The sequence below is a fragment of the Gymnoscopelus braueri genome (genome assembly GCF_963280865.1).
Source record: "Gymnoscopelus braueri genome assembly, chromosome: 5".
Lineage (NCBI taxonomy): Eukaryota > Metazoa > Chordata > Actinopteri > Myctophiformes > Myctophidae > Gymnoscopelus > Gymnoscopelus braueri.
In genome coordinates, this window is record NC_137606.1 from 1,353,224 (window position 1) to 1,378,337 (window position 25,114).

Here is a 25,114-nt window from a genome sequence, read left to right on the forward strand (position 1 = left end):
CCATGACAGCCCTTGCGCCTTCATCTCCTGCTCTGTGGTTCTTCTCCAGGTTCCTCTCTTCCTCTTGCCTTGCGGGTTCCATGTTAGCGCCTGTTTTGTAATTGATTTATTGTGTCTTCGCAGTGTGTGACGGTGACCTATCCAATTCCATTTCCTCCTCCCGATTTGTGTTCCTATTGTGTCCTGTCTAGTGAGGTCCCACAGGTTAGTGGGAAGTTTTTCCCACAGGTTGGCATTGGAGATGGTGTTGGGCCAGTAGCCTATATTCCTAGGAGGCGTCGGAGGCAGCGGTTGAGGAATGTCTGCATTTTGTTGAGTATGATGGTTGTTGTCTTCCAGGTTTCTGAACTCAGTGAACTGTAGAGTATGGGTGGATTTGACGTTTGAGTTGAAGATTTGCAGTTTGGTCTTGCGTGAAATGTCTTTTGCTTTCCAGATTTTATTTAATATGTTGAATGTGGTCCTGGCTTTGCCTATTCTAGCACTGACATCCTCATCCGTTCCTCCGTCCACCGCGATTATGCTTCCTAAGTATGTAAAACTGGTTACCTCCTCTAGCTGCTTTTGGTCTATGATTATTGGGGTGTTGCTCTTATTGTTTATCCGTATTACCTTAGTTTTTGATGAATTGATTTTAAGCCCAAGTGAAGCAGCTGCTGTCTCTAGTTTGCCTGATTTTTCCTGCATCTGTTGGTGTGTATGTGCTAGGAGTGCTAAATCATCAGCAAAATCCAGGTCTTCCAACTGTTCGGTCAGGCTCCACTGTATGCCAGTTCGGCTATTGTTCATTGCTTGTATCATGATCCAGTCTATACAGAGGAGGAACAGGAAGGGTGAGAGCATGCATCCCTGCCTCACCCCAGTCAGGACCTCAAAGGCCTCTGATAGGCATCCTTCATGGAGGACACGACACTGCATCCCTTGGTAGGTGTTCTTAATAATGTTAATCAACTTTGGGGGAATGCCATAGTGTGCCATCAGTCTCCACAGCATCGCCCGATCCACACTGTCGAAAGCCTTTTCAAAATCTATGAAATTGACATAGACAGGAGAGTTCCATTCAACTGATTGTTCGATGATAACCCTGAGTGTGGCTATCTGGTCTGCACAGGATCTATTATTCCCTCAGTTTCCCATCGACTGCCTTTTGAAGCCTCTCAAGTAGGATGCGGTTGAGCACCTTCCCTGGTGTTGAAAGCAGCATTATACCTCTGTAGCTTTTACACTCCCTGAGGTCTCCTTTTTTGGGGATCTTAACAATGAAACCATAAAGACTTTATAATATATCGTCCAAAACCAATCATCCAAATGTCGCTTTCTTTCTTTCCCCCCTTTTTTATACAACATAGATCACTTTGTCTTGTGCCTTGCAGAAGTGTAGGCTATCTTTTAGTTTTAGGCGCCTCACATCCATTGATTGAGTTTCACTTCTCACATTATTATCTCTCCGGGATATGTGTAAACTTGTGCTTCTGACACATGGGGAAATGTTTCTATATCTGTTGCTATTTTATTGCTATTGTTATTTAAACTATAGACCTTATAGCTGCTATTTTAACTGCCTCATGACATTTTTATCTTCTAACTATGCACCTTATTCCATGAATGGATTATAGACCAGGCCAATGGGGCTACCAGTAACAGGGGCCCTTGGAGAGCCTTGGGGAGCCTTGAGCCACAAGGCTCACTGACAATTTACTCAAATGTATATAGGTTAACTCTCAAATACATAGGTCCTTCAGCCTAAACAGTACAAAACCCCTCCTATATGGCCTTAACAGGGCCCCCGGCCATCCTAGAAGGGCCCATTTACTGTAAATCCAGTAAACAGGTCTCTACATGTGCTTTTTCTGACCCAGCCTTACAATTTGAGTACTTTGTTTTCGTGGCCACCCGACTTCCATTCTGCAGCATGGAGGGCCCACAAAGATGCGAGTCATAATCCCATCCCTGCTTATTCACTCTTATTAGGGATATTTGACACTTGACCCGGTTTCCTTGGGAAGGTTTTTTCTATCTTTTTCTTTCCCAAAAGATGGGAGCTTGTATAACAAATATTTTCACCCACCTTTTTACATCTGTAAACCTGTGATGTGACAATAAAGTTGAAGTTGGCGCTTCGCAGCGTGCATTATTCCACCAGGCTGGGATACTTGGTTGCCTATATATGATGGGCTAAAGTGATGGGCTAAAGTCTTGCACAGATGTGTGGAGCATTTCTACAACATAGGTTAAACTTTTCGCATTTGGCGCCACGTGCCACGTGCAGGTGAGACATTAAAAAAAACTAATCCTGTGTGGCATGACAGCCTGACGCCAGGCGGTGTTCAGGGCTTGTTCAACAGTCTAATGGTAGCCAGGTGGAAACTGTTGAGAAATCTGGTGGTATGGCTCTTGATACAATGGTAGAGCTTGTCTGGGCGTGGCGGCAGTAGCGGTGGGAACAGATTGTTGCGGGCGTGGTGACTGGTGAGTGTCCTTGATGATATGCTGGGCTTTGACTACACACGGCGCTTCTCGTATATTTCCTGAAGGGACCAAGGGAGATAAGCTCAACTCCCACGAATGCACTGGGCTGTCCGCATAACCTCTTATGGCTTTTGTTCAAGGACAGTGCAGTTCTCACACCAGGAGGTGATACATTACAGCCCGACAGGATGGCTCCTGATGGTGCTGCTTTGGAACAACCTGAGGATGCGGGCAGCGGGGGCCAACTCGAATTCTAGTGTCCAGTCAGTCACACAAGCTCGGGTGCAGTTCTAGGTCTCTGAGCTTTTGTGTCAATTCTGGTTGGGACTATAATGTTGAATCATGCTGAGCTGCAGTCCATAAACAACATACATACATTTTATTCTTCAGCTTTGTCACATGACCTGAAATTATTTGTACCAAATTTGGAGAACGAAATCCTGTCCTGCTACAGTACATAAGTTGTGGCGCCTCCTATGGGTCCAAGTGCAATTCCTTTTGGCTCTGTGTTGTTTAGAGGCCCCTCAATGTATTATACAAATTTGGGGCTAATCGGATGATGTGTCCATTATTTTTTGGCACTTTGTAATAATAGGCACCTTTCTTGGCCTTCTGGCAGTATGCATGAAAAGAAGCTGATTGGTCCGAGACAAACAGTAGGACGGACAGATGGATGGACGCACGCACTCACGCATGCATGCACACACACACACACAAACAGGGGAGAAAACATCTTATGGAAAGCTTTTTTATGTTTTAAAGCACCCACAAATACATTGTACTGTTGTGAACTTGGATGTTTTATCAATTATAGCCAAATAAAGTATCTTGACCATCAGGTCAAAATTTGTGTCAGATCCCATGTCTAGATGAGTCACCTTTGACACAATCTAAATGTCTCTATAGAAGAGCAGGGAGACAAAATACAACCACCCCAATTGTACAAGTTATACTGTATTAACATACTCTACATATAGATTGGACACAATTACATTTTATTCATTAAAAAAAGTTACATAGTGCCGCTTTAAATATCATATCATGATATATCATATCTAAATTATTTTCTTATTTTAGTTAGTTTTTTGTTTTTCTTTTTTTTTACGTGTAGCTTATCAGCTCATTCACACCATCTTTTTTTCTTATTACAATGTAATGGTCAATTAAACAGTTATGCAGTGTGTTTTAGAGCTGTTAGCCAACTATGATAGAGAATAGCTATTTTTCCACAAAGATGTAAATTCAAAGACGAACACAGTAAACACAAACTAAAACATATTTCCTCTTTTATTTGTATTTGAAGCTGGCTTTGACATAAGGCATCATTCAGTTGGATAATATTCATAACTTTGACTTTACAGATTAACCACTAAGCGCTTTATTCTTTGACGTATGACGAATAGTGAAAATCACAACCGGTCACGATGCGGCGTGTTTTGCACTGAAGATCTGCAAGTTTTGAAAAGCAAGCAAATGCTTTTTTCTTTAAGATTTTGAAAAAAAAAGAAAGAAAGAAAAGAGCTAGAAAAGTGTGCTCCTCGGAACGCAGATCTCCGCCAGTCTGGGTTGGCTACCCAGGGCCAGCCAATCATAGCCAATCTTAAAGGAATATGAAAAATCGGACTGATATGTGATCACATGATGCCAGGGATAATGTGTTCAGATTTGTGAGTTTTGGACAAAATATGTAAGAGCAAACGCAAAGTGTGTTTTGAAGCAAACACAAAAAGGCCTACCAGGTTGCATCATGATCCAAGGAATGAGGGGGGGGGGGGATTGTACAACCTATGGTTCAAGAGTTATGGCCCAAAACATGAAGCAACCTGTTATACACTATGAAATAGATTTGAAGAATTTGGGGTGGCGGTTCTTTATTAGCCTGCTGGGAGTGTGTGTGCAAAATTTCATGCCCCTCTCACAAACTTTAGAAGGCAATTGTCCAATCGGAATGGAATCTGAAAAATCTGATAATGCATCTTGATCACATGACTACAGAAATAAAGTGTACCTATTTGTGTGAGTTTTGGACAAAATCAGGAGCAGTATCAAAAAAGTGTTTTGAAGTAAACCCCAAATGGTGGAAAATCTTGTCTGGTGGAAATGGCCGTGGCCTACAGGAAACTATCTCTGGCCTTCGGCTGTTTAGCCTGGTGGAGATTTTGGTTTTGGTTTTTTTTGCCCAAAATTGGGACACCAGGGTTAATATGGGTAATCATTATAAGAAAGGTACCATTTATCATATAATTGGACTCCAGAGAGGCAAACAACACTCCCTCAGCGAGCTCTTTGCCCTTTGTGAGTGCCTGTGCCATCCCATCCTCTGCCTGCCTGGGTTAGGGTTGCCCGGTTGCCTAAACCAAAGCCTAGCCCCCCCCCCCCTGAACTGTTTACTGTACATATTTTTGTTTTGGTTTTCGAACTGTTTATATGATGTTTAACACCATACTTTATTGCCTTCAAACTGCTAATAAAGTATTCAATCAATCAAACTCCATGCAAGTCGACAATGTACAATTTACATTAATTTTGCGCATATACCACCATCAATTCGGTAATTTCCGTGAGAAGCGCACGAGAACGTAATACGCTCTGACGTCACGCCGAGATAAATCCGCCTCCTCTCTTTTGGAGAAGACGCTCCGCCATTTTAAGTACATTAGTCTTCATTTCACATCGCTACTGTAGGACGGAGAACGTCAGGAGCCAATTTCATCCAATTTCTCTTACAACTGTTAGTGGAGAAGTGACTGCTATGAACTGAAAACTTCGTCCTAAATCCAAAATAACCAGTAGATCCAAGTTGAAGTGACGCATAAGCCAGTAGAATCCAGTGTCGAGTTGTAATTTTTTGGCACCTAAATGTAAGCTAGAGGAAAATGGCTGTGGAAAGCATGACTGTGCATCCAAACTCCCCAACTACCAACCACGAACACAACAGTCTTCTGACTGGCGAAAGGTCGAGTAATTCTCTACAATCATTTCAATGAAATTATGTATCTGTCCTGTGCTTTTTTTACACAAAGCCCGGGGGTTCTTTTTCATTTTTTTTCTTTCAAAAGGGATTAAACTCGCCTTTTCTGGAAAACAAGTAACAAGAGGTAACGAACGAACGAACGCCATGTTGACACGACAACGACATCTGGGAGCTCAAATACAACAAGCTGGGACATTTTATTCCCACATTGTATTAACGTTGCAAACATCCAAGGACCAAATCGACACAGGCGAAAGAAATACTTCATTTATATAGTGGCCGAGCGACAAAAACAACGCATTTTCAGCGGAGGAAAAAATAACATTTGATGCCGACATTTATAAAATAGCGTTATTTAAAAAAAAATAACTCCTTTTCAACTGAGGAGTGCGTACGTTTTTTCAGTTGAAAATACATTTTTTTTTTGTCGAGCTACACGTTCGCATGACGAGAGAAGTAAAACCTTAGTCACACCTGACAAAACAAACTTTAATCAACTACGTTAATGACCCACATGTCGTTTTAATTGTTCGAACGTCCTTATCAATCGGTAATTAATTGATTACCGCCCGTGTTTAATTTAGTTAGATTGGCGTAAATTACGACAGGGTTCAATTGTCAAAACAAAAAACACTAGAGGGGTGTATTATTTCCTCTTTTCTTTAGCATTTGCCTTTTGCTAAAATATGGGCCTTCTTTTCCGGGCGGGTAGCTAACTTAGCACCATTAGCTTGTTGCTTAGCTAATAACTACAACTGGCAAAGGACAACAAGCTAAGCTAACAGGCGTTTGACCTACAACTACAATTGTGGGGAAAATGACATATCTAAAATCAAAACGCAAGCACAAGTAAATTAATTGTAATTAATGTCCAGTTCTAATCGAGACGCGGAGTTTGATCGATCTGGAGCTGTTCGTCACATTAGGTTGACGATGATATAAGCGATGATAGCGATGATATAAGCGTAGCTCTATCACACTACGCACCGACAATGTTATCTTTGTGCTCACCATTAATCGTTTAACTGCACAAACGACTATCGTTCTTTTGGATCCCCCCCACAACTAAAATAACGTTTTTTACGGCCTACGTCGTACCTTTTTTAATACGTCTTTGGATCGTTTGTTTAACCTCGATTCGGCGAGCTACGGTTTTATTCCACTTTATGCTAAGTTAATATTTGTATTTTATTTTTTTATATTCGTGTCCATTTTTTCCACTGACTTGTGCCAAAACACCCACAAAAGTTCCCAAAGTGTGCTTAAAACGTTTGCAAAGCATCCCAGAAGAGTTTCAAGTTGAACACAAAGTTTCCCTTTACCAAGTCCCCGGTTAGCTATTTTGTGTTCCCCTGTTTACCAGTTGACCCCACTCTCAAACCCCTAAAACCCCACTTGTGTCCCCCTAACGTAAGGAAAACCTTTGACAATGGTTTTAAGTGCAAAATGTGAAGAAAGCCTCTAACAGTAAGTATTCCCCATCATTTTAATCCTGGCCCTTTCGTTGTAACAGTATTTAATTATAGATTCATCCAGCTAACTATTGTCCCTTAATGCATGCTAAATATTTTTTGGAACAGTCCCACTTGGTAATGGACCAGAAGATTATATTGTTCTTTTGTAGCTTCTAATGTTCACAGTTGACATTTGTAGTGGTGCACCGTGCACTTCATGCATGTAGAGAAGTTGTTTATTGTTTCTGTGGTTCAATATTAATGGATTCAAGTCATGGAGAGATTGTTTTGCAATACTTAAGGTCAGATAGCTCGCAGTCTCAGAATTTACCCAGTTCAGTTGATATAGCAGCATCTACTGTATGTAGTTATGTTGGCTTTATAAGTCACCTGTGAGTAATACAGACGTTATTACAAATCTTTTTATTACATCTTTGTACATAATCTAGTTTGCCCCAGTTGAGGGTGATTATTGCTGATTTATCCATCTAATTTCACCTATACAACCCTTGAGGTATTATGTTCATCTCCTAGTTCAGGGGTTCTCAACCTTTTCAGGCAACGCCGCCCCCAAAATAATCATATTTGAACTGGGGATCCCCACCCTGACAAGCACTTAGACTGTAGGAGTTGAGGCATTCAATGTTGTATGACTCGGTTCCAAAATATAAATATTGTGTAAATAGCAGATCTACAAGTTGTGAGGCGTTGTGAGCTTGTAGATCGGCTAATTTCACAATTTTGGCCTCTTCCTTATATCATCTGACAATTTGGCCAATGTTGGACCAATCTGGGGACCCCCCCAAAATCATATGGGGACCCCCCTGGGGGTCCCAACCCACAGGTTGAGAACCACTGTCCTAGTTCAGTGTAGGCTGTCACAGGTGTGGTTGAAGTCTGTATTGATATAGTGTGTATTATGGGTCGCTGTATCCACAGCGAAGCCAACAGTCAGCAGCTGTGTCAGTAGAGTCTTTGTTCACGAGTCCCAGCCTCGTCCCAGCCTCTCCCCACCCACCGCGGCCTCTTTCTGTACAGCCTACCCCCCACTATGACTGAACACTCCATCCTTATCAACACAGAATTCCTTTATTGGTGAAGGACAGGTCAGCATGTGGTCTCTCAAGGCTGTACTGGTACAGAGTTGGAGGAGATAGGTGGCTAGTAGTAAGTGGTAGTTTTCAGAGTAGGTATAGGTAATGGTACCTATGTTTTATTCTGTATATTGACACTGTACAGAGTTATTAACCAGGCATTCCTGTTTGAGAAACCGAAAAGAAACGTTTGTTCACACATAAATTGGATGGCCCCTGGGACATGTCAATAAATTATAAATCTTAACTTGAATAGTATTCCTCTTTAAAGAGAGAACGCAAGTCTAGACAGAACAGAAGTGCATTTGGAAGAGGCAGATACTGATTATTATGTTTTACAGGTATCAGTGTTGCCAATAGAAAAGTCTAAACTAAAGTTAACTACAACGTTTGTTCTATTCAGGGAATTAAATACATATTAGGCAATATTGCAGTTGTGGTGAGAAACTATAGTTGAGGCCCTGGCTGTCTTTTCCCTTTAGATATAAATTTTCTCTATAAAGGACTGTAGATCAGATCGTCTAATTACTTTCCACTTTGAAAGGAAGTTGTGTTCAGGATGTGGTGTACCGTCAACCGTGTAGTATCTTCAACATACAGCTGACATGTGAGGCCTAACAGTTTGACTCTATACACCGCCTAGCCTGCTAAACAGTGTTCTTGTGTGCTTTGGCTGCAGCACACGATGTGCTCTTCTCGTAATACAACCCAAGTCTTTATTTGAATAGTCAAATACTGAAAGTGAATAGTTATCATTGCCAATGAAAAGAAGGATGTTCACTTTGGCCTTGCTTGTGGTAATTTTCAGATGTTACTTGTACTGTATGTATACCTACTAGGGTATATGTCTGTGTTTTGGAGGGCTGGGGGTCTGTCATTCAGAAACGGCAAACAATACCATGGTCATTATCTTTGCATTGTTACTGAATTTAGAACCTTCCACTACTACCCTCTGGCAAAAATAGCCTACAGGACATTAATACGTTGTAGCACTGTTATCTCAAGCAAGCAAAACAGTGACACAAGCTTAACTTTGTGCAGTGTTTGTTTACTCAACACAGGCAATGTCTTACAGTATATCGTTGCTATAGGCCAGAAACCTTGTCCAAAACCGTTACTTTTCAGGAATTGGAGAAAAGAACTTGTTCCAATGGATCCAATGCAAGCTCTTGTTAATACATTTCATTGGTTCAATATTTATAAAACCCACAGATAGATTTAACCTCTTTCACTTTAAAACATTGCAGAAATAGCACATCTACTTGTAGATCGGCTATTTTTGTTGTGTGATACTGTAGTATGACAAAGTATGGCATGAACTTACTGAAAAAATATGGAGATGCAAGGTTTCTGCCCGACAGCAATGATATTATTTTGATGCACTTAACAGCACCTTCTGTCTGACAACCTAGTTGGAACTTTTGAGTCTCTTTTGTGTTTTTGTCCTTGATTGTGTTTTTGTCCTTGATTGTCTTTCCCCTCCCGATGTCCCATCCTCTATGTCAAATCAAATCAAAGTTTATTTATATAGCACATTTTCAATGACCAAAGTCGAACCAAAGTGCTGAACAAGAACACTTTTTTTTTTTTTTTATTGTCCCACTATGAACAGACTGTAATCACACCCACCCAGTCCCTATAGTCTTCTCTCCACCACATGGCATGATGCCGGGCCAACATGTGATCCCTGTCAATTAGGAGCCTGTGGGTTTTGCTCACGTTGTCTTGTGAGACTCAACGCTTGACCCCAGTTATGGCCCATTATTCATTCTCTGTTGTGCTGTCCGTTCCACAAGCACTCCAATAACAAGATGAGTCATGGCCATTGCTATGAAAATGAATAGGGGAGCTTCTGTAAAAATCCAAAGCCTAGGCTCATAAGACACCTTATTTGTGTCTTATAACCTAATTGTTTTTCCTTCTTTCTCAGCAGTACTTTTGTACATTGGGGTGTGCCAATGATGTATTGTAAATATGTGACTTATCATTGGTTTGTTTATGCACAAATCTGTCTGAAACAATGTCATTGTATACACAAAAAATAGGATGACCATGACAAGCCTATAGTCTGATCCTTCTTGTTTAACCAAAGGTACATACATATCTCCAAACACAGTACACATTTTATGACCAAAGACAGCATTAGGACTATATTAAACTCATATCATGGCATCAGAGAGTGCCAAAGACGTACTTTCGATAACGTTCGCCTCGTCACATTTCACCTAGCTTACAAGACTACACATTTTATATTCAAGGCTACATGACCTTGTAACTCTTTTGAAAAGTGTTTAAACCGTTTGTCATTGCGAATTTGAAAAAGTGTATAACATGAACTTCCTCTTCTACATAACACATTTCACACAGATGCAAAAGGTTAATGTGCTTCACTGCTTTATAACATTGAGAACATTTAGCTGAATTATGAATAAATAAGAGTGGTCCCTTTAAAGCAGCTCAAATGAGTGAGTTGAAAACGTGCATATTGCATCTGCATTAAAAAAATCTAAAAAAAATAACGTTTTGGGTCAAACGACACTCCATGTAATGGCATGGTCCATAATGTCCCCACTTGTTCTTTCTTTGCATCCACAGACGAGAGGATGGCGAACTGGAGGAGGGCGAGTTATCGGATGACGGGGGGGAGGTGGCGGAGACGGAGGTGGGACCAGGTACCACAGGCACAGGAGGTGGAGAGGAGGAAGGCGACGCAGGAGGGGGAGCTGGTGTAGGAGCAGAGGAGGTGGTGGGGGAGAAGACGCGGCGGAGCAAGGAACGCCACGCCAGCACAGGCTCTGATGAGGAGAAGGCCCACCGCCGCAAAAGGAAGAGGAAGAAAGAAAGGGAGCGAGAGAAGGAGAAGAGGAGGTCCAAGAAGAGGCGTAAATCGAAACACAAAGTGAGTCGAGTGCCGCCCACGTTATCTTTAGTGTGCTACGTGTTTGATTATGATGTTTCCTGGTGTGCCACTGACACCTAAGATAGCTTTGTTGGGATTACTGTATTGTCTGTCTGTGCAATTACTTGCGTTTAACGCTTCCAGTCCCAACTTACATGACCATACATACATGCATTTATTTAAAATTGTTCTAGATAAGAACATCCCAAAGACCAAATAGTTGACGTCACACTTCTCCAAATAAATATTTTGTGTGTTTCTTTGCCTCCTGTGTTCCAGCGCCACGCGTCCTCTGATGATGACCGCTCAGACTTCAGTGATGATTCTGACTACAGTCCCAGTGAGAAGAGACAGAAGTACAGTAGAGAATACAGTCCTCCGTACCCTCCCCCAGTGAGTTAAGACAGGATGCCAATGTCCATGTACACTGTTAAATAGTGTCAGTATCTTACTGCTAGATAAGACACCTAGAATGAAATTGAAGTAGAAGAGACTACTCAACTGGCTCTGCAAGTATTATTAACCCAATAAGACCTGAGGCAGATTCTACAAATGCCTTCTAAATCAGTAGTTCTCACACTTTCAAGATTTTTTTAAAATGCAAAAGAATAGCAGATGTACAAGTGTGCAGCGTGGCACAAAGTGACTCGCTGTGAGCTTGTATACAATATCTGTTACAATATCTGGTTTGGTTGCCGACCCCCATCAAAATATGTTGTTCCAGGGACTCCCCCAGAAGCAAAGTCTTGAGTTAAATATATGTATTCAAAGATTTGCACAAATGTTCAAGATTTCCTAAAATAGCAGATCTACAAGCTATGAGCTTGTAGATCTGCTATTTTTGAATATCCACCCAGACTTAACTGTCCTTTTCTCTGTGGTCTCCAGTCTCATGGGGGCTATGGAGGCTCCAAGAAGGGCAACTACAGGAAGATGGACAAGCAGAGCTACGGAGGCTATGACGAGTACGAAGAAGAAAACTATGAGGGAGAAGAGGAGGAGGAAATGGGAGGAGGGGATGGGGAAGATTATGATGACTTCGCCAAGGAGCTCAATCAGTACCGCAAGTCCAAAGAAGGAAGTGGAGGTCCTCGAGGTCGAGGTGGGTCTAGGACAGTTGGTCCCCCCAAAGCTTTTGGTAATGATTGACTATAATATACTTCTATACTTAAAGCTGTGTGATTGTGAACACTGGGAGTGTCTGATATGTGCTGCAGTGTGTATAGATACTAAGCTTGTGTAATCCGTTAACTATACAGAGCTTGCTAAAGAGTTAACAGCCGCTGTAGAAAATGAATGATATTGCACATGGTGCAATAGCAAACCTTTCTTTACACTCCACCGCTGTGAACTGATAAAAGAGCCTAAAAGTAAATTAAATCAATAGCAACCCAAATTCCACTGAATCTGATGGTACACCAGTGGTTTTCAAACCTGTTTTGCCCAAGGCACACCAAAGGGCAAGTCAAAATTTCTATTCATATCCATGCAAAATAATACCTAAAACAGGTTCACTCTTATCACTCTGTAAATGTATTTGTATTACTAAACGTTTTTTGCCTATCTACAGTACAAGCTCACTATGCGTAGTGATGCAACGTGTTGTGAACTTGTAGATCCTATAATGACATGCACAAAATAGGGAGGAAAGGGAAAGTGGTTAAAATGTTTTTGAGTGTATAGAATTTGCCTCCGTATTGTGACATTAGTGTGCGCAAAGTACTGATGAAGTAAATTAAAAACATATTTCATAACTTTGTATATTGCAGTAATAAAAAGTGTGTTAGTCACGAAATCCCAAGGCACACCGGGAGCCAGTTGCACCACCTCACACAAAGTTCAAACTTAAAAAATCGTGAAAATGTGTGCAAATCTTTGAATATATATATATTTTTTAATATATTTTTTTAATATTTTAAAGATCTACAAGCTCATAGCGCGGCACTCGGTGCCACGCTATGAGCTTGTATATCTGCTATTTTTGAATAGCCAAAGAAATCTAAAATGACACAGACGATACTTACCCGGCTAAATGGGTTAAATGGCTTTTTAAAAGCCATTTAAGCTATAACTAGGCTCAGTTTGAACTTAACTCTTTCAGTGCCAAGAGTATTTTCATAAAGTACTCCCAAACTGCCAGGAATTTGCGTTTTTTTAAAATTTAAAATTTTGTAATTTTTCATTCAAATAAATGATCTGATTGGGGTTTTAAACCCATAATACAGTTCTACCAGTAGAGAGCAACAAATAATCGACACATTGATGATCTCGCTGGCTCACTCGCCCCCTCCCAAACAGGCTCACGTCATATCCGGTCAGAACCGGATGTTGACATTTTCGATAATCGTTGATCGGGCTAAATTACGATGCGATACACGACTACGATGACTGATCGTCACCCAGACCAAAGAGAGTAGACGTGGACCTCTCCGTTCGCTTTTTATACCGTGTGAAAAAAACGTGACTTTCCCTATTCTGGCCGAAAATCACCGGAGAAAAACAACGTGACCCGGAAATGAAATTTTTTTTTTTACATCCGGCTCCGGGTGAGTCTGATGTAGTCAGGAAGCGAAAGTGATCATGAAAAATATACAGAATAGCGCGACCACAGTCAAAAGTAAAAACTCGGGATTTCTCGTGCTGGCACTGAGGGTACTCGGGAAAAACTCGGGATATGTCGGGGCGTGGCACTGAGAGAGTTAATATGAAGTGGTGCAACTGGCCCCTGGGACTTGTCTCGCAGCACAACATTTGGGAACTGCTGGTTTACAATGTTCTCTCTCTCTCTCTCTCTCTCTCTCTCTCTCTCTCTCTCTCTCTCTCTCTGTGCAGGGGGCAGAGGTCGTATGAAGAACCAGAGAGGCCGTGGCGGGATGAGGGGAGGGAGGAGAGGGCGGGGAGGCAGAGGACGAGGGGGGCGGGGCGGAGGAAAGATGATGGGAGGAGACAATGACGACGGGGACGGCTATGGCGGCGAAGAAATGGAGGTGAGCGCTACATTTCAGTACTATCAGGTCGTTGCAGCTAGTCCACTAACTATGGCAACTATTGATTGAATACTTTATTTATACTTTAAGCCGCACAGGGTACAGTAAGACATTAAAGCTAAAAGGATAACACAAAAAAGTCCTGGGGACATTTTGGTCCTATGTATTCATCAACATAGCATACAAAATTAACACAATAATACATGTCATCAACAACCACAAACACTATGGTAGTAGTTTGATAGCTGAGCCGTCTCAGTGCAATTGTAGCAAAAAAACAAATGAGCTACTAATCTCCACGAATTATTTTAAAACATGTTAAGAATCACATGTGATTAAATGTCTTTTTCTAGGGTGGTGAAGAAGACTATGAAAAGTTCGACAAGTTCGACAACAACATGGGAGATGATGACTATGAAGACTATAAAGATGTCAACCAGTTCAGGAAGTTCAAGGAACGAGGGAGAGGTGAGCTCACAACTTTCTTTCTTGCTTAGTTACATTTCAGATATTTTAGCTGACTCTGCTCTCCAGAGCAACCATGTGTGAGCAAGTAGAGCGAAAATATCACTTGTAACTAACTGCTGGTCCAATCCTCCACCCAGAAGTCACATCACTGTCCCATGTCATTGCTGTCGCATCTGTGTCACTTTAGATTTCGTTGGCTATTCAAAAATAGCAGATCTACAAGTTCATTGCGCCGCACCGAGTGCCATGCTATAAGCTTGTACTAGATCTGCTATTATTGAAACATCTAGAAAATGTGTGCAAATCTTTGAATATATATATTTTTAAACGAACATTTGTCAAATATATTGAAAGATTTGCACACATTTTCTAGATTAAAATAAAATGGTCTTAAAGGGTTAAAGCAATGTCACACTGTGGTCTGGAGGAGGCTGTCTGTTAACTGAATGATCCCTGTTGCAGCCATTGGTGACATCCCTTTCAAATTGAAACCCAGACTTGTTTCATCATCTACTCTAACTTGTATTAGAGCAGAGTAAATAGATTAAAAAAACACAAGAAACTGAAGCAGGTTTGTACACATGAAGTGTTCATGGATTCTCTCCTCTTTTCCCTTCACTCCAGGCGGTAAAGGTGGCCGCGGGCGTGGCCGGGGTAAAGGAGGGCGGGGCATGAACCGAGGCGGTAAGCGCAACCGAGGGAGAGGAAGAGGAGACCATGGGATGAATGATGAAGAAAACAATGGAGATATGGACAATGGGGTAAGGCTCTGATGGATTAAGCAAACTTAATCTGTCAGACAGTTGTCTCACACCATCATTTACATTGTATATCGTCGTGTGTCGGGCAGAAACCAACTCCATTTTCCAACTTAAAAAATAAATAATTATAAGTCAGTGCTATTGAACACCCTTTACGTCTGTGTGTGGATTTAAAAAATGTTGAACCAATGAAAAGTATTAAAAAGCGCTTCTGACTGAACCTCCTAACTCCATTGGATCCTCAAACTGTCGTTCAAACCACCTAACTCTGAGTTAGTTGTTTTTCCATCATTGATTAGAATGACGAAGTCAGACGGGGAAAAAAAACCTCTCCACATTAATGGTCAAAAACTCCAATTGAGCTGTATTTGGGTAAAGTGATGATGATATAAGGACACATTCAAGTATCTGACAATGTATAAAGTCACCATACCAACTTCGATGAGGCCGTATTGTGTTGTTCTAAAAACATGTTTTTTTTTTAATTTCCTGAAAAGTTGATATTTTGGACATAGCTGGTTTCTGCCCGACAGCAGAGATATGAATTAGAATCAGACTGGTCTACTTGAGCATGTCCTGTGATTATGTAGCATTTCAATGTCTCTGCAACCCAGCCACAAAGAGCCACTGTTCACCTTTTGTACCTGCTGGATAAAATGACTCATTCTATATTTCTTTCCCCCCGCTTTGCTTTTTCGTGTGTGTGTGTGTGTGTATGTGTGTGTTGGTATTGTGTGTTTTGTTTATGTGTATCTTAGGAAGGTGGTGGAGGTGGAGGCGGAGGCGGAGGCATGGATGGAGATGGAGGAGAAGGAGGAGGAGGAGGAAGAGGAGGAGGTGGTGGAGGTGGTGGTGGTGGTGGTGGAAGAGGTGGGAGGAGGAATCAGAATGAGAAGCACCAGGACAAGAAGGGAAAGGCCATCTGCAAGTACTACATAGAGGGCCGGTGTACCTGGGTAAGACAAACAAGTCACTACATAATATTCTGAGGAAATAAAGGCACAGAAAGAAATCTGTACTTTTTTTCGTTGTCTTTTATTTCATGTTTTGTTAGAAACCCCTCCTAATGCATTTTTGTTATGACCTCTTTTAACCACCAGGGGGACCACTGCAACTTCAGCCATGACATTGAGCTTCCCAAGAAGAAGGAGCTGTGCAAGTTTTACATCACTGGGTTCTGTGCCCGGGCTGAGCACTGCCCCTACATGCATGATATCCTTTACTGCAGTATGGATCAATCTATTGTGCTTCAACTCCAAGAACCTTTTTATGCATTTCAGATGTGTGCACTACTTACGGTATAAACATGGGGAAAAGGGACATTATTATAGATAGAAAGTATATCAACCAGTGTTTGGTGACGGTCTTAAAATCATTTAAAGCAAATTAAAACATTTACATGCACGCTTGTGAAGAACTAGTTCCTTGGCATGACAATTCAGGATAACACAATGCAAATTCAACAAAGAGTTAAAGTTACAAGGACTTAGGAGCTACGTGTTTGTGTTACTTAACCACAAGCCAATTACCTAGCCAGACCTATTCTGTCGTAACACAAATCAAGCATCAGACTAGGACAACCCAAAAAAGGGGCAACATTTCAACTTTGTAACTTGTGTTGAATGAGATCCTTGACTCCTGCTGCTACGCGATTTCCCCTGTAAGCTGTTCCACACCACCGGGAACTGCGTCAACGGAGACGAGTGCATGTTCTCCCACGATTCCCTCAATGACGACACTCAAGAGCTGCTCAACAAGGTAGGATGAACTGCCGGCCAAGGTTGAATCCTGCAATATACAGTGTTTTAACCACGTGAACCCTAGCGCCCTAATTCTGGGCATGCCATAATAGGCAAACATTTGGCAAGTATAGACCCCTGGGGTATAACTAAATACATAGGAATTACGTGGTTATGTATTAAAGATGTATAAACATGGTGTCATCTCATTACCCTCTCCAATGAGAAATCAGTCTTGACATGCATTCTTTTGTAATGTTTAGGATTTTACATGTATTTCTTGTGACTGCATTCATTTATATTTTCATTGTGACTGAACCGTATGCGTTTCTGTCTCTGCTGCCAGATGCTGGCGGAGGACGCAGAGGCTGGAGCAGAGGATGAGAAGGAGGTGGAGGAATTGAAGAAGCAGGGTATTAACCCGCTCCCTAAACCCCCTCCAGGAGTCGGCCTCCTCCCCACCCCTCCTCGACCCGGTCCCTCGGATGCCAGCGCCGGCCCTGGGGAGTTCAGTGCACCGGCTGGGGGTGAATTCGGAGCTCCGGCTGTAACAAACCAGGGGCCCATGCCCAACAAAGGCCCTCAGGGACCGATGCCTATGCCTGGTCCCAATCCCTGTCAGGGTCCCCCTCCGCCTGGCCCTGATGGAAGTCCCTACCAAGGACCACCCCCCAACCTAAATGGTCCTCCTCCGCCTATGGGCCCCCCGCCTCCCTGTGGTGGAGGAGGAGGAGGTGGAGGGAAGAAGATTCCCTCCTTGTTTGAGATCAAAGTCCAGCCGACCGGACAGCTGGCACAGAAACTGGCTGTCAGGTGAGAGATCAGAAACAGACACCTGTTATGTTATCCATCACAGGGTTTCCACAGGTCATTAAAAAGTATTAAATACGTTTAGCCAACATTAAGGCCTTAACCATGACCATGTATACATTTACAATTACAATTTGCTATTATTGCAAGTGACTTAAAAGTGCGAGATCAGAGTAATGGCATGAACCCTATTCGACAAATGATGGTAAATGGCCACACAAATGGCGTGCAAAGAAAACAGTTTAGTCCTTCAAAGAAAGTAGTATACCAGGCAAACATCAACCTAGCATCTGTCTAAACAACATGCTATCTAAATAACGTTGTTAGCATTTGTGGTCCAGGAAAACTAATCTCAATAACAAAGCATATGTGAACATACAGTATGTCTGCATTAGTATAACTAGCATCGATCAAAATAGATGGAAAAAAAGGACACGAGGAAAGAGAAGTGTCGGGGGTTGAGGTAGAGTCTGAAGAAGTGAGTTTTCAGGTTGCTGTAGTAAATGGGGAATGACATTGCTGTCCTGACTGTGAGGGGGAGTTTATTACACAGCTTGGGAGCCAGAAGGAAGAAGAACTTAAGCTTAATACGCGTGTGTTGGCCAGGGTGTTTTATGGAAGCGACTTCCTATGTTAGCTGATCTAAGTGAGCATTAAGGGGGTGTGGGGTTTGAGCATATCCTGAAGCAAAGGGGGTGGCATGCCTTTGATTGCCTTGTAGGCCATCACCTGTGTTTTGTACTGGGTGCGGGCAGCAACTGGATGCTATTGAAGGGAACACGAGAGGGGGGAGACGTGAGAATGTTGGGAGGATCATATTAGAAAGTTTATGCATCACATTGTGAGTACAATCTTTAAAGGTTTAATGACATTCACTTTTACACCACATTCAAAGTCTTTGTCCTGGTCCTTCAAAAGTGTACAAAAAGTTTTAAGTGAAAATTCCATTCCAGTGATCCATGGCAGGTGTTTTTCTCTCACATTTCTAAAGCCTTTTCAACTGCAATGAAAAAAGAAATCTTTGCCTGCGGGTGTCGCTGGTGAGGGATTTTGCCTGTCAATCATCGCCTCTGCTCCGCCCCCCCCAAAGGAAAGGATAGGGGAGGGGAGGGGCGAGGAGGAGAGTGGGCGGGATTAATCGACTGTGACCTCACTGTCGAAGGGCCAAGCTCAGATTACTTTTCAGCCTAATTATTCAGAAAACCCCAGACCACAGAAAATCAACTGAATGTTCTAAGTTCAGGTTTTTTGGGTGTAATTGAGGTCATAAAACCCCAAATAAAACATTGAAAATAAAAAAAGTGAAAATGAATGTCATGATACCTTTAAACCTCTCTTGTTATAATTAATTCAACTTCTCCTTTTCCAGAAGTCAGACTCCCTCTACAAACCAGAGTGGGGGTGGCTCACCGGGGCCCCAAAACCCTGGAGGACCTCCGCCCCGCTTTCCCGGCCCGCCAGGACCCCCGGGCATGATGTCCCCGGACATGCAGAACATGGGAATGAATCAGGGGCCACCCAACATGGGCCCCGGGGGACCTCCTATGATGGGAGGCTTTGGTCCCGACGGGAAACCTCTTGGCGGAATGATGCCACCAGGTGCTCCCCCAGGTGGAGGAAACTTCTTCGAAAATTTCTTCAACCAGCAGCAGCAGGGCATGAAAATGGAAGGAGTGGTGGAGGAAGGTGAGAATAAAGGTTTATCGATGCAATTTAATGATATGGGGCTGAAAGAGCGGAAATGTACAAAGCACAGTAAACATCAACATATGGAGGCATGGCAAAAATAAATAGCAGATCTACAAGCTCATAGCGCGGCACCGAGTGCGCTATGAGCTTGTAGATCTGCTATTTATTTTTAAATCATGAACATTTGTGTTTGTGCAAGTCTTTGAATATATATTTTTTAAAGCGAACATATTTCTTCTACATTTCATTCTACAAATCAAACTTTTTCATGTCAAGGACCCCCAAAATGATTTATATTTGTCTGCAGACCCCCATCTCATAATATGTTGTTCCAGGGACCCCCCAGAAGAAGTTTGAGTTAAAAATATTCGCTTTAAAAAAAAATATATATATATATATATATATATTCAAAGATTTGCACAAATTTTCACGATAAAAAAAATAGCAGATCTACAAGCTCATAGTGCCGTGCTATGAGCTTGTATATCTGCTATTTTTTAATAGCCAAAGTATAAAATAATAGTTTCATTTCCAATACTTCTTGTCTGTGGGGAAACGCAGTCGGTGCTGGTGTGGAATGTGAGACTGAACAGATAAAAGCTAGAACAGTATCATGGTCCTCTCTTCCCTCCCAGGTGACAGCTACCAGGGCTTTGGGGGAATGGACGGAGGGTCAGGAGGAGGACGAGGGGATGGCCAATATGGAGAGCATTCAGGCGGCCCAGACGGTTCCGCAAACGGCGGCTCTGCCAATCAGGGAGGCATGTCTGTTCCCGACTTCCTGCCTCCTGCCCAACGTGTTCTGTTCATGAGGATCCAGCAGAAACAGCAGGAGGAGGCGCGCCGGCTGGCCGAGGGTGGAACCGAGAAGAGCAGAGACACTGAAGGTATAGATCAGTGTTCCTCAGACCTTTTTAACTCAAGGGACCCCAATTTGGTATGGGTTAGGACACATACCCCCATAACTGTCATTTAGCTGGACCCCACTTTGAGATTCACTGGTCTAGATCAGTGGTTTTCAACCTTTTTCATGCCAAGGACCCCTAAATTGATACACATTTGGCCGCAGACCCCCATCTGAAAATGTTTTGTGCCAGGGACCCCCAGAAGCAAAGATTTGATTTAAAATGTTTCGCTTTAAAAATATATATATATTCAAAGATATGCACACATTTTCATTTGTCATCTGAGTTGAATAAAAACAAAGGATTTGATTGTTTGTGTATGTGTGTCATGCACATGCAACATAACCTAGACATATGTGTGTATTGGTGTATTCACACAAGACATTTTAATTGTTGTGTGTGTCCGTACATTGTTACAGCTGCCCATTATAATTCCATTATTGGGTATTATTTGCATTTCTATTTGGTAGTTCTGCTTTAAATCTATACATATCACTTTGGTAGCAGGAAACACGTCTGACAGGCCTGTGACTGGTTTTGCTGACCACTGTAATGTAAACATCCCTTTGTTTGTGTAACTGTGTCCCAGACACCAGACTACTGGCTCCCAGCAGATTATTAAAGAGTTTATATCAAGAAGAGTCACGACGAGAACAATGAGCCTTGGGGAAATTAATTTGAACAAACGGTAGCATTTGTTGTTTAGTTGTGCTTTGTGTACATTTACGGTACAGTATAATCATTGCGTGCAATGATGTCAAATATTTGACCCACCTGCAGTTGGCAGAATAGGAAACTTAGAACAGTCAGATGTCGCCTTTTCACTAATAGTCCCAGCTCACCATGCCTCTACTCTACTCTGCCGTTTACTTTGGTTTTCCACTGCACTGGACCCTGTGTAGTAGCTGATGTTATCCTTTGACCACAAAATTGCATCATATGTTGAGTTTGAGGTCTAACGTATGAAGTTTCATGGACTAATATCACTGCGTAGATATTAGTCTGGGATCTCTGTTTGGAACCTACATTTCCAAGGGTGGCGGATAAAAAGAATGCCTCTGGTGATAAACCCGCCCCATATTTGTATACTGGGCCCTGATTGGTCCCTCACTACTTCAGAGGAAGTGAAATCCAATCACAACTGAGCGAGGGCAATTCTTTTTTTTTGCAATGGCAGATTCGTCTGGTTTCCAGGCCAGTTGAGTAAGATATAACTATGACAATACTCAGACAAACAGCCAACTAATAATGAATGTTTCTCTCTGGTTGTATCCCAGGTGACTCAGGGAACTGGTACTCCAGTGAGGATGAGGATGGCGGTGGCAGTGTGACTTCGATCCTGAAGACGCTACGGCAGCAGAGTAAGCCTCCTCCCAAACCCGACGGCCCACCCAGTGACCCCCGTCTACAGAAGGCATCGCCCGCTCACCCCCCGCCCCGGCCCGCGGATCCCCGCTTGGCCCGGGACCCACGGCTCTCCCGGGCATCCGAATCGGGCCAAACCTCAGACTCTGTCCACTTGTCCCCGACCCCGTCTTCCACTGGGCCCCGGGCCGACCCCAGACTGGCTCGGCTAGCCGCAGCCACTGTCTCGGTTGGTTCCTCGGACTCCTCTGTAACCCCTCCTGCTAATCCTAAAGCGGACCCTCCACTAGTCTACAAACCACCGCCGCTCACGACACCCGCAGCCGAGGAGGAGGAGACGGAGAGGGTTCTGAGGGACAAGCCGGTGCCCATCCCCTTAGACCCTCTGATGGGCATGGCTCTGAGAGACCCTCGTTCCCGGCTCCAGCAGTTCAGCCACATCAAAAAAGACATCGTGCTCCATGTCCCGGCCTTCGCCAAGAACATCACCTGGTCACCCGAGGACCTCCTTCCGATCCCCATGCCCAAGCCGGACCTATTGCCGCTTCCACCGGGCATCCCTCCCATCTCGGCCCTCGACCCACGTCTCACACGTGTCCAGCAGCAGCTCCACACGGCGCTCCCTCCCTCCCAGCCTCCCCCCGCTGTCCTCCCTCCAGCTCCCTCCCTTGATCCTCCCACCCCTGCCGCTCCCTCAGCCTCTGCCATCCCGGACTTTGAGCTGCTCTCGCGAATCTTAAAGACGGTTAACTCCAGCCCGTCTCAAACGTCCTCGACCCCCCTCCTCCCCACGCCGCCTCCTCCTTTATCATTACTGGGTCCTCCTCCCTCAGTGCCACCTGCACCTGTAGATAAACCAGTTGACCCACGCATGGCCCGCAAGGCCCCTATCGACCCCCGTCTGCAGCCTCAGAAATCAGCTCTGAAGCAGCCTTCAGAACCCTCGCCTAGCCCTCCTCTCTCCTCTACCCCTCCGGCGTTGACCTCCAGCAGCTCTTCCACAACGATTGCACCCTATGACCCCAGACTGCTCTCCTCAGGTGGGGCAGGGCGCGGGGCTGGGGCGCCAGGCGGTGCAAGCGTTCTAAGTGGCATCAGTCTCTATGATCCACGGACTAACAAACCAGACAGTCCTGGTGCTAGTAATGGTTCTCCTGGTTCAGCCAGTGCTGATTCCAAGCCTGCTGATACTGCAACAGTCAAACCCAAGTCTAAAGAGCCCCTGTTTGTGCGGAAGTCTGCACTGGATCAGCCAGAGCCAGAGAAAAGCGGAGAGCAAGCAACGGATCGATACAACAGCTACAACAGGCCGCGGCCCAAGCCTGCACCATCACCTAACGCTGCACCTCAAGGCGGTCCTGCTGTAGCTGGGGCCTCCGTGGCCGGGGGTCAGGGCTCCTCCGGAGCCACTCCAGATCAGGCACCTGCCGGGGTCCACAACCTGCCCGTGTCTTCCTTGTTCACTATGGTGAAACAGGCCGCCAAGCCCAGCGGGACAGGCAGTCCGTTCGGGGGCAGCAGCCCGGCTCAGCCTGACCAGGCCACCGTGGAACAGGACAATGCCTCGCTGAAGGAGGTTTTCAAGGGCTTTGACCCCACTGCTTCACCGTTCTGTCAGTGACCCCTGACCCTAGCCAGCCCAGTTCGCAGCCCGTCCATGTTGCAGGTCGGTCAGGCGTGTCGTTTTAGAGTTTGTGAACACTGAACAATGAGGAAGAGGAGGGAGACGAAGAGCGCACTGAGGCAACAAACCTGCCTGTCGGACTGGTTCAAGACGAACCTTTATGAACGTTTTTGAGGACGTCATTCGCACACCTACACATCTCACACACAGACATACACATAACCTACGACAGTGTTGCAGAGCAGATTCTATAAAAGAGTTAGGATTTTTTGGGTGGGAGGTTTGGATGACAAATATCTATTTTAAAGGAAACAGAAAGATGTATATATAAATGATTTCTCTTAATCATCTCCATGCTTAATTGCTACAACTATACAGGCAGCAGAAATGCATTGAAATAGATTGTACCTTTAGCTAGCCTTCTCTTCATCGCTTCATCAATTTCACACGTTCATGTTTTTCCACTCTTTTATGCTAAGGACGATGATGCACTTGACTTTTTCATTTGCTTCTCTTTTATTTGACATTATTCATCTTGAGTCCTACGTATTGTCGCGGTCTGAACTGCCAGTCTGAATCGTTTTTTTTTTTTTCTTCTGTCCACTCTAATAAATCACATCAGCATGCACTCACTGCCATGCATCATTTTCCTGTAAAAATAATTACAGACCTAAAAAAACTACAACTTAACTCTTTGTTTTACTTGATAAAAAAACTGTTTTAAGTTGTTTTACTCATTTGTGCCGTCAGTCTGTTTACTCTGAGGATGACCTCTGAGGAATATTTAACGTTTTAATGTTCATTTTGTTCGTTTGTTTAATGTTCATTATTCATACCTCAAAAATACCTTAAAATTCTCTTCCTCTCCACCTTGTGTGTCCTCTTATACGCCAGTCAGCATAGACTGTCATTAAATGCATCATCAAGCTGGGAAAACTTAGCTGTAGGACTAAGTCGAACATAATGGGACTTTCAAGTACTCTTACAGCATTTGACGTTTCACGAAGGAATATTATCTTTTCCTCAAAATGAACGACCAATTGGTCCTCAAGTGTTTAATCTTAGTGATGTGCAGTTCATTCACCTTTTGGCTTTAAGTTTATCATGGATTATATTAGAATTCTCTTGAAATAAAGCCTTACAAAAGTTTTCAGATGAGTGGTGTTTTCAAATCTCTAATGTAAAATTGGCAAGCTTATTTTCTGGGCCATCATCATAGTGCAAGATGAGACAGATTGTATTCTTCCAGCTGATGTGTGACATTAAAGTGGACTGAAACTTTAAACTGAACATCAGTTATTGTCGGCCGTATGACAAAAGTAAAAATTCGGCTCAACACTCCAGATGAGTAGTTACTATGCAACTGCAAAAATCCTTCTAATTGCACACTTGAGATAGTAGAGAGGAATGTTGGAATTGGAAATGGTTTATCTCTCAGGATTCTGAGAAGTTTAAGCCCCCTCTCCAGTGACAAAATTAATAACTCTTCTCAGAAAATGATTATTTTGTCCAGTCCTCATCCTGCTTTAATGAGCTTCAGCTTTACGGCAGGTGGGTCTGGGAGGGGATGGATTTTCAGTTGGCAAGAATCAATTGTTAACACCTACCTTGCTTTTTATGCTTCAAAGGGTTTGTTGGAAAAAAGTCAATCGGATTGTTTTAGCAGAATCACTGGAAATGGGAGCTTTGAAACTTCTTGTCCTCTTATTCAGACATAATGTAGAGTTTGGCCTCTCAAACATGCTCTTGACACCTGAAGGCGTAGATTGTACAACCAGCAGAAGTAATTCAGCTAGTTGGGAAGCTACCGGCGCGCTCTGTCCATCTCACTTAAAATATTGTTTTAATTTATTTATTTTTATACTCTGGTAAATAT

At 43.3% G+C, this 25,114-nt stretch overlaps 1 protein-coding gene across 1 annotated transcript; it reads left to right on the forward strand.

Annotated features, from left to right (window-relative positions):
- The first annotated feature begins 5,136 nt into the window (after window positions 1-5,136).
- zc3h4 (zinc finger CCCH-type containing 4) lies at window positions 5,137-24,387 on the forward strand. Its single transcript, XM_080429586.1, has 14 exons — window positions 5,137-5,425; window positions 10,587-10,890; window positions 11,170-11,283; window positions 11,779-11,992; window positions 13,723-13,877; window positions 14,231-14,345; window positions 14,970-15,106; window positions 15,964-16,062; window positions 16,207-16,318; window positions 16,755-16,864; window positions 17,192-17,658; window positions 19,025-19,341; window positions 19,980-20,231; window positions 21,527-24,387. The coding sequence occupies exons 1-14, from the start codon at window positions 5,346-5,348 to the stop codon at window positions 23,233-23,235; spliced, it is 4,185 nt and encodes a 1,394-aa protein (XP_080285712.1). The 5' UTR covers window positions 5,137-5,345; the 3' UTR covers window positions 23,236-24,387.
- The last annotated feature ends 727 nt before the right edge of the window (window positions 24,388-25,114 follow it).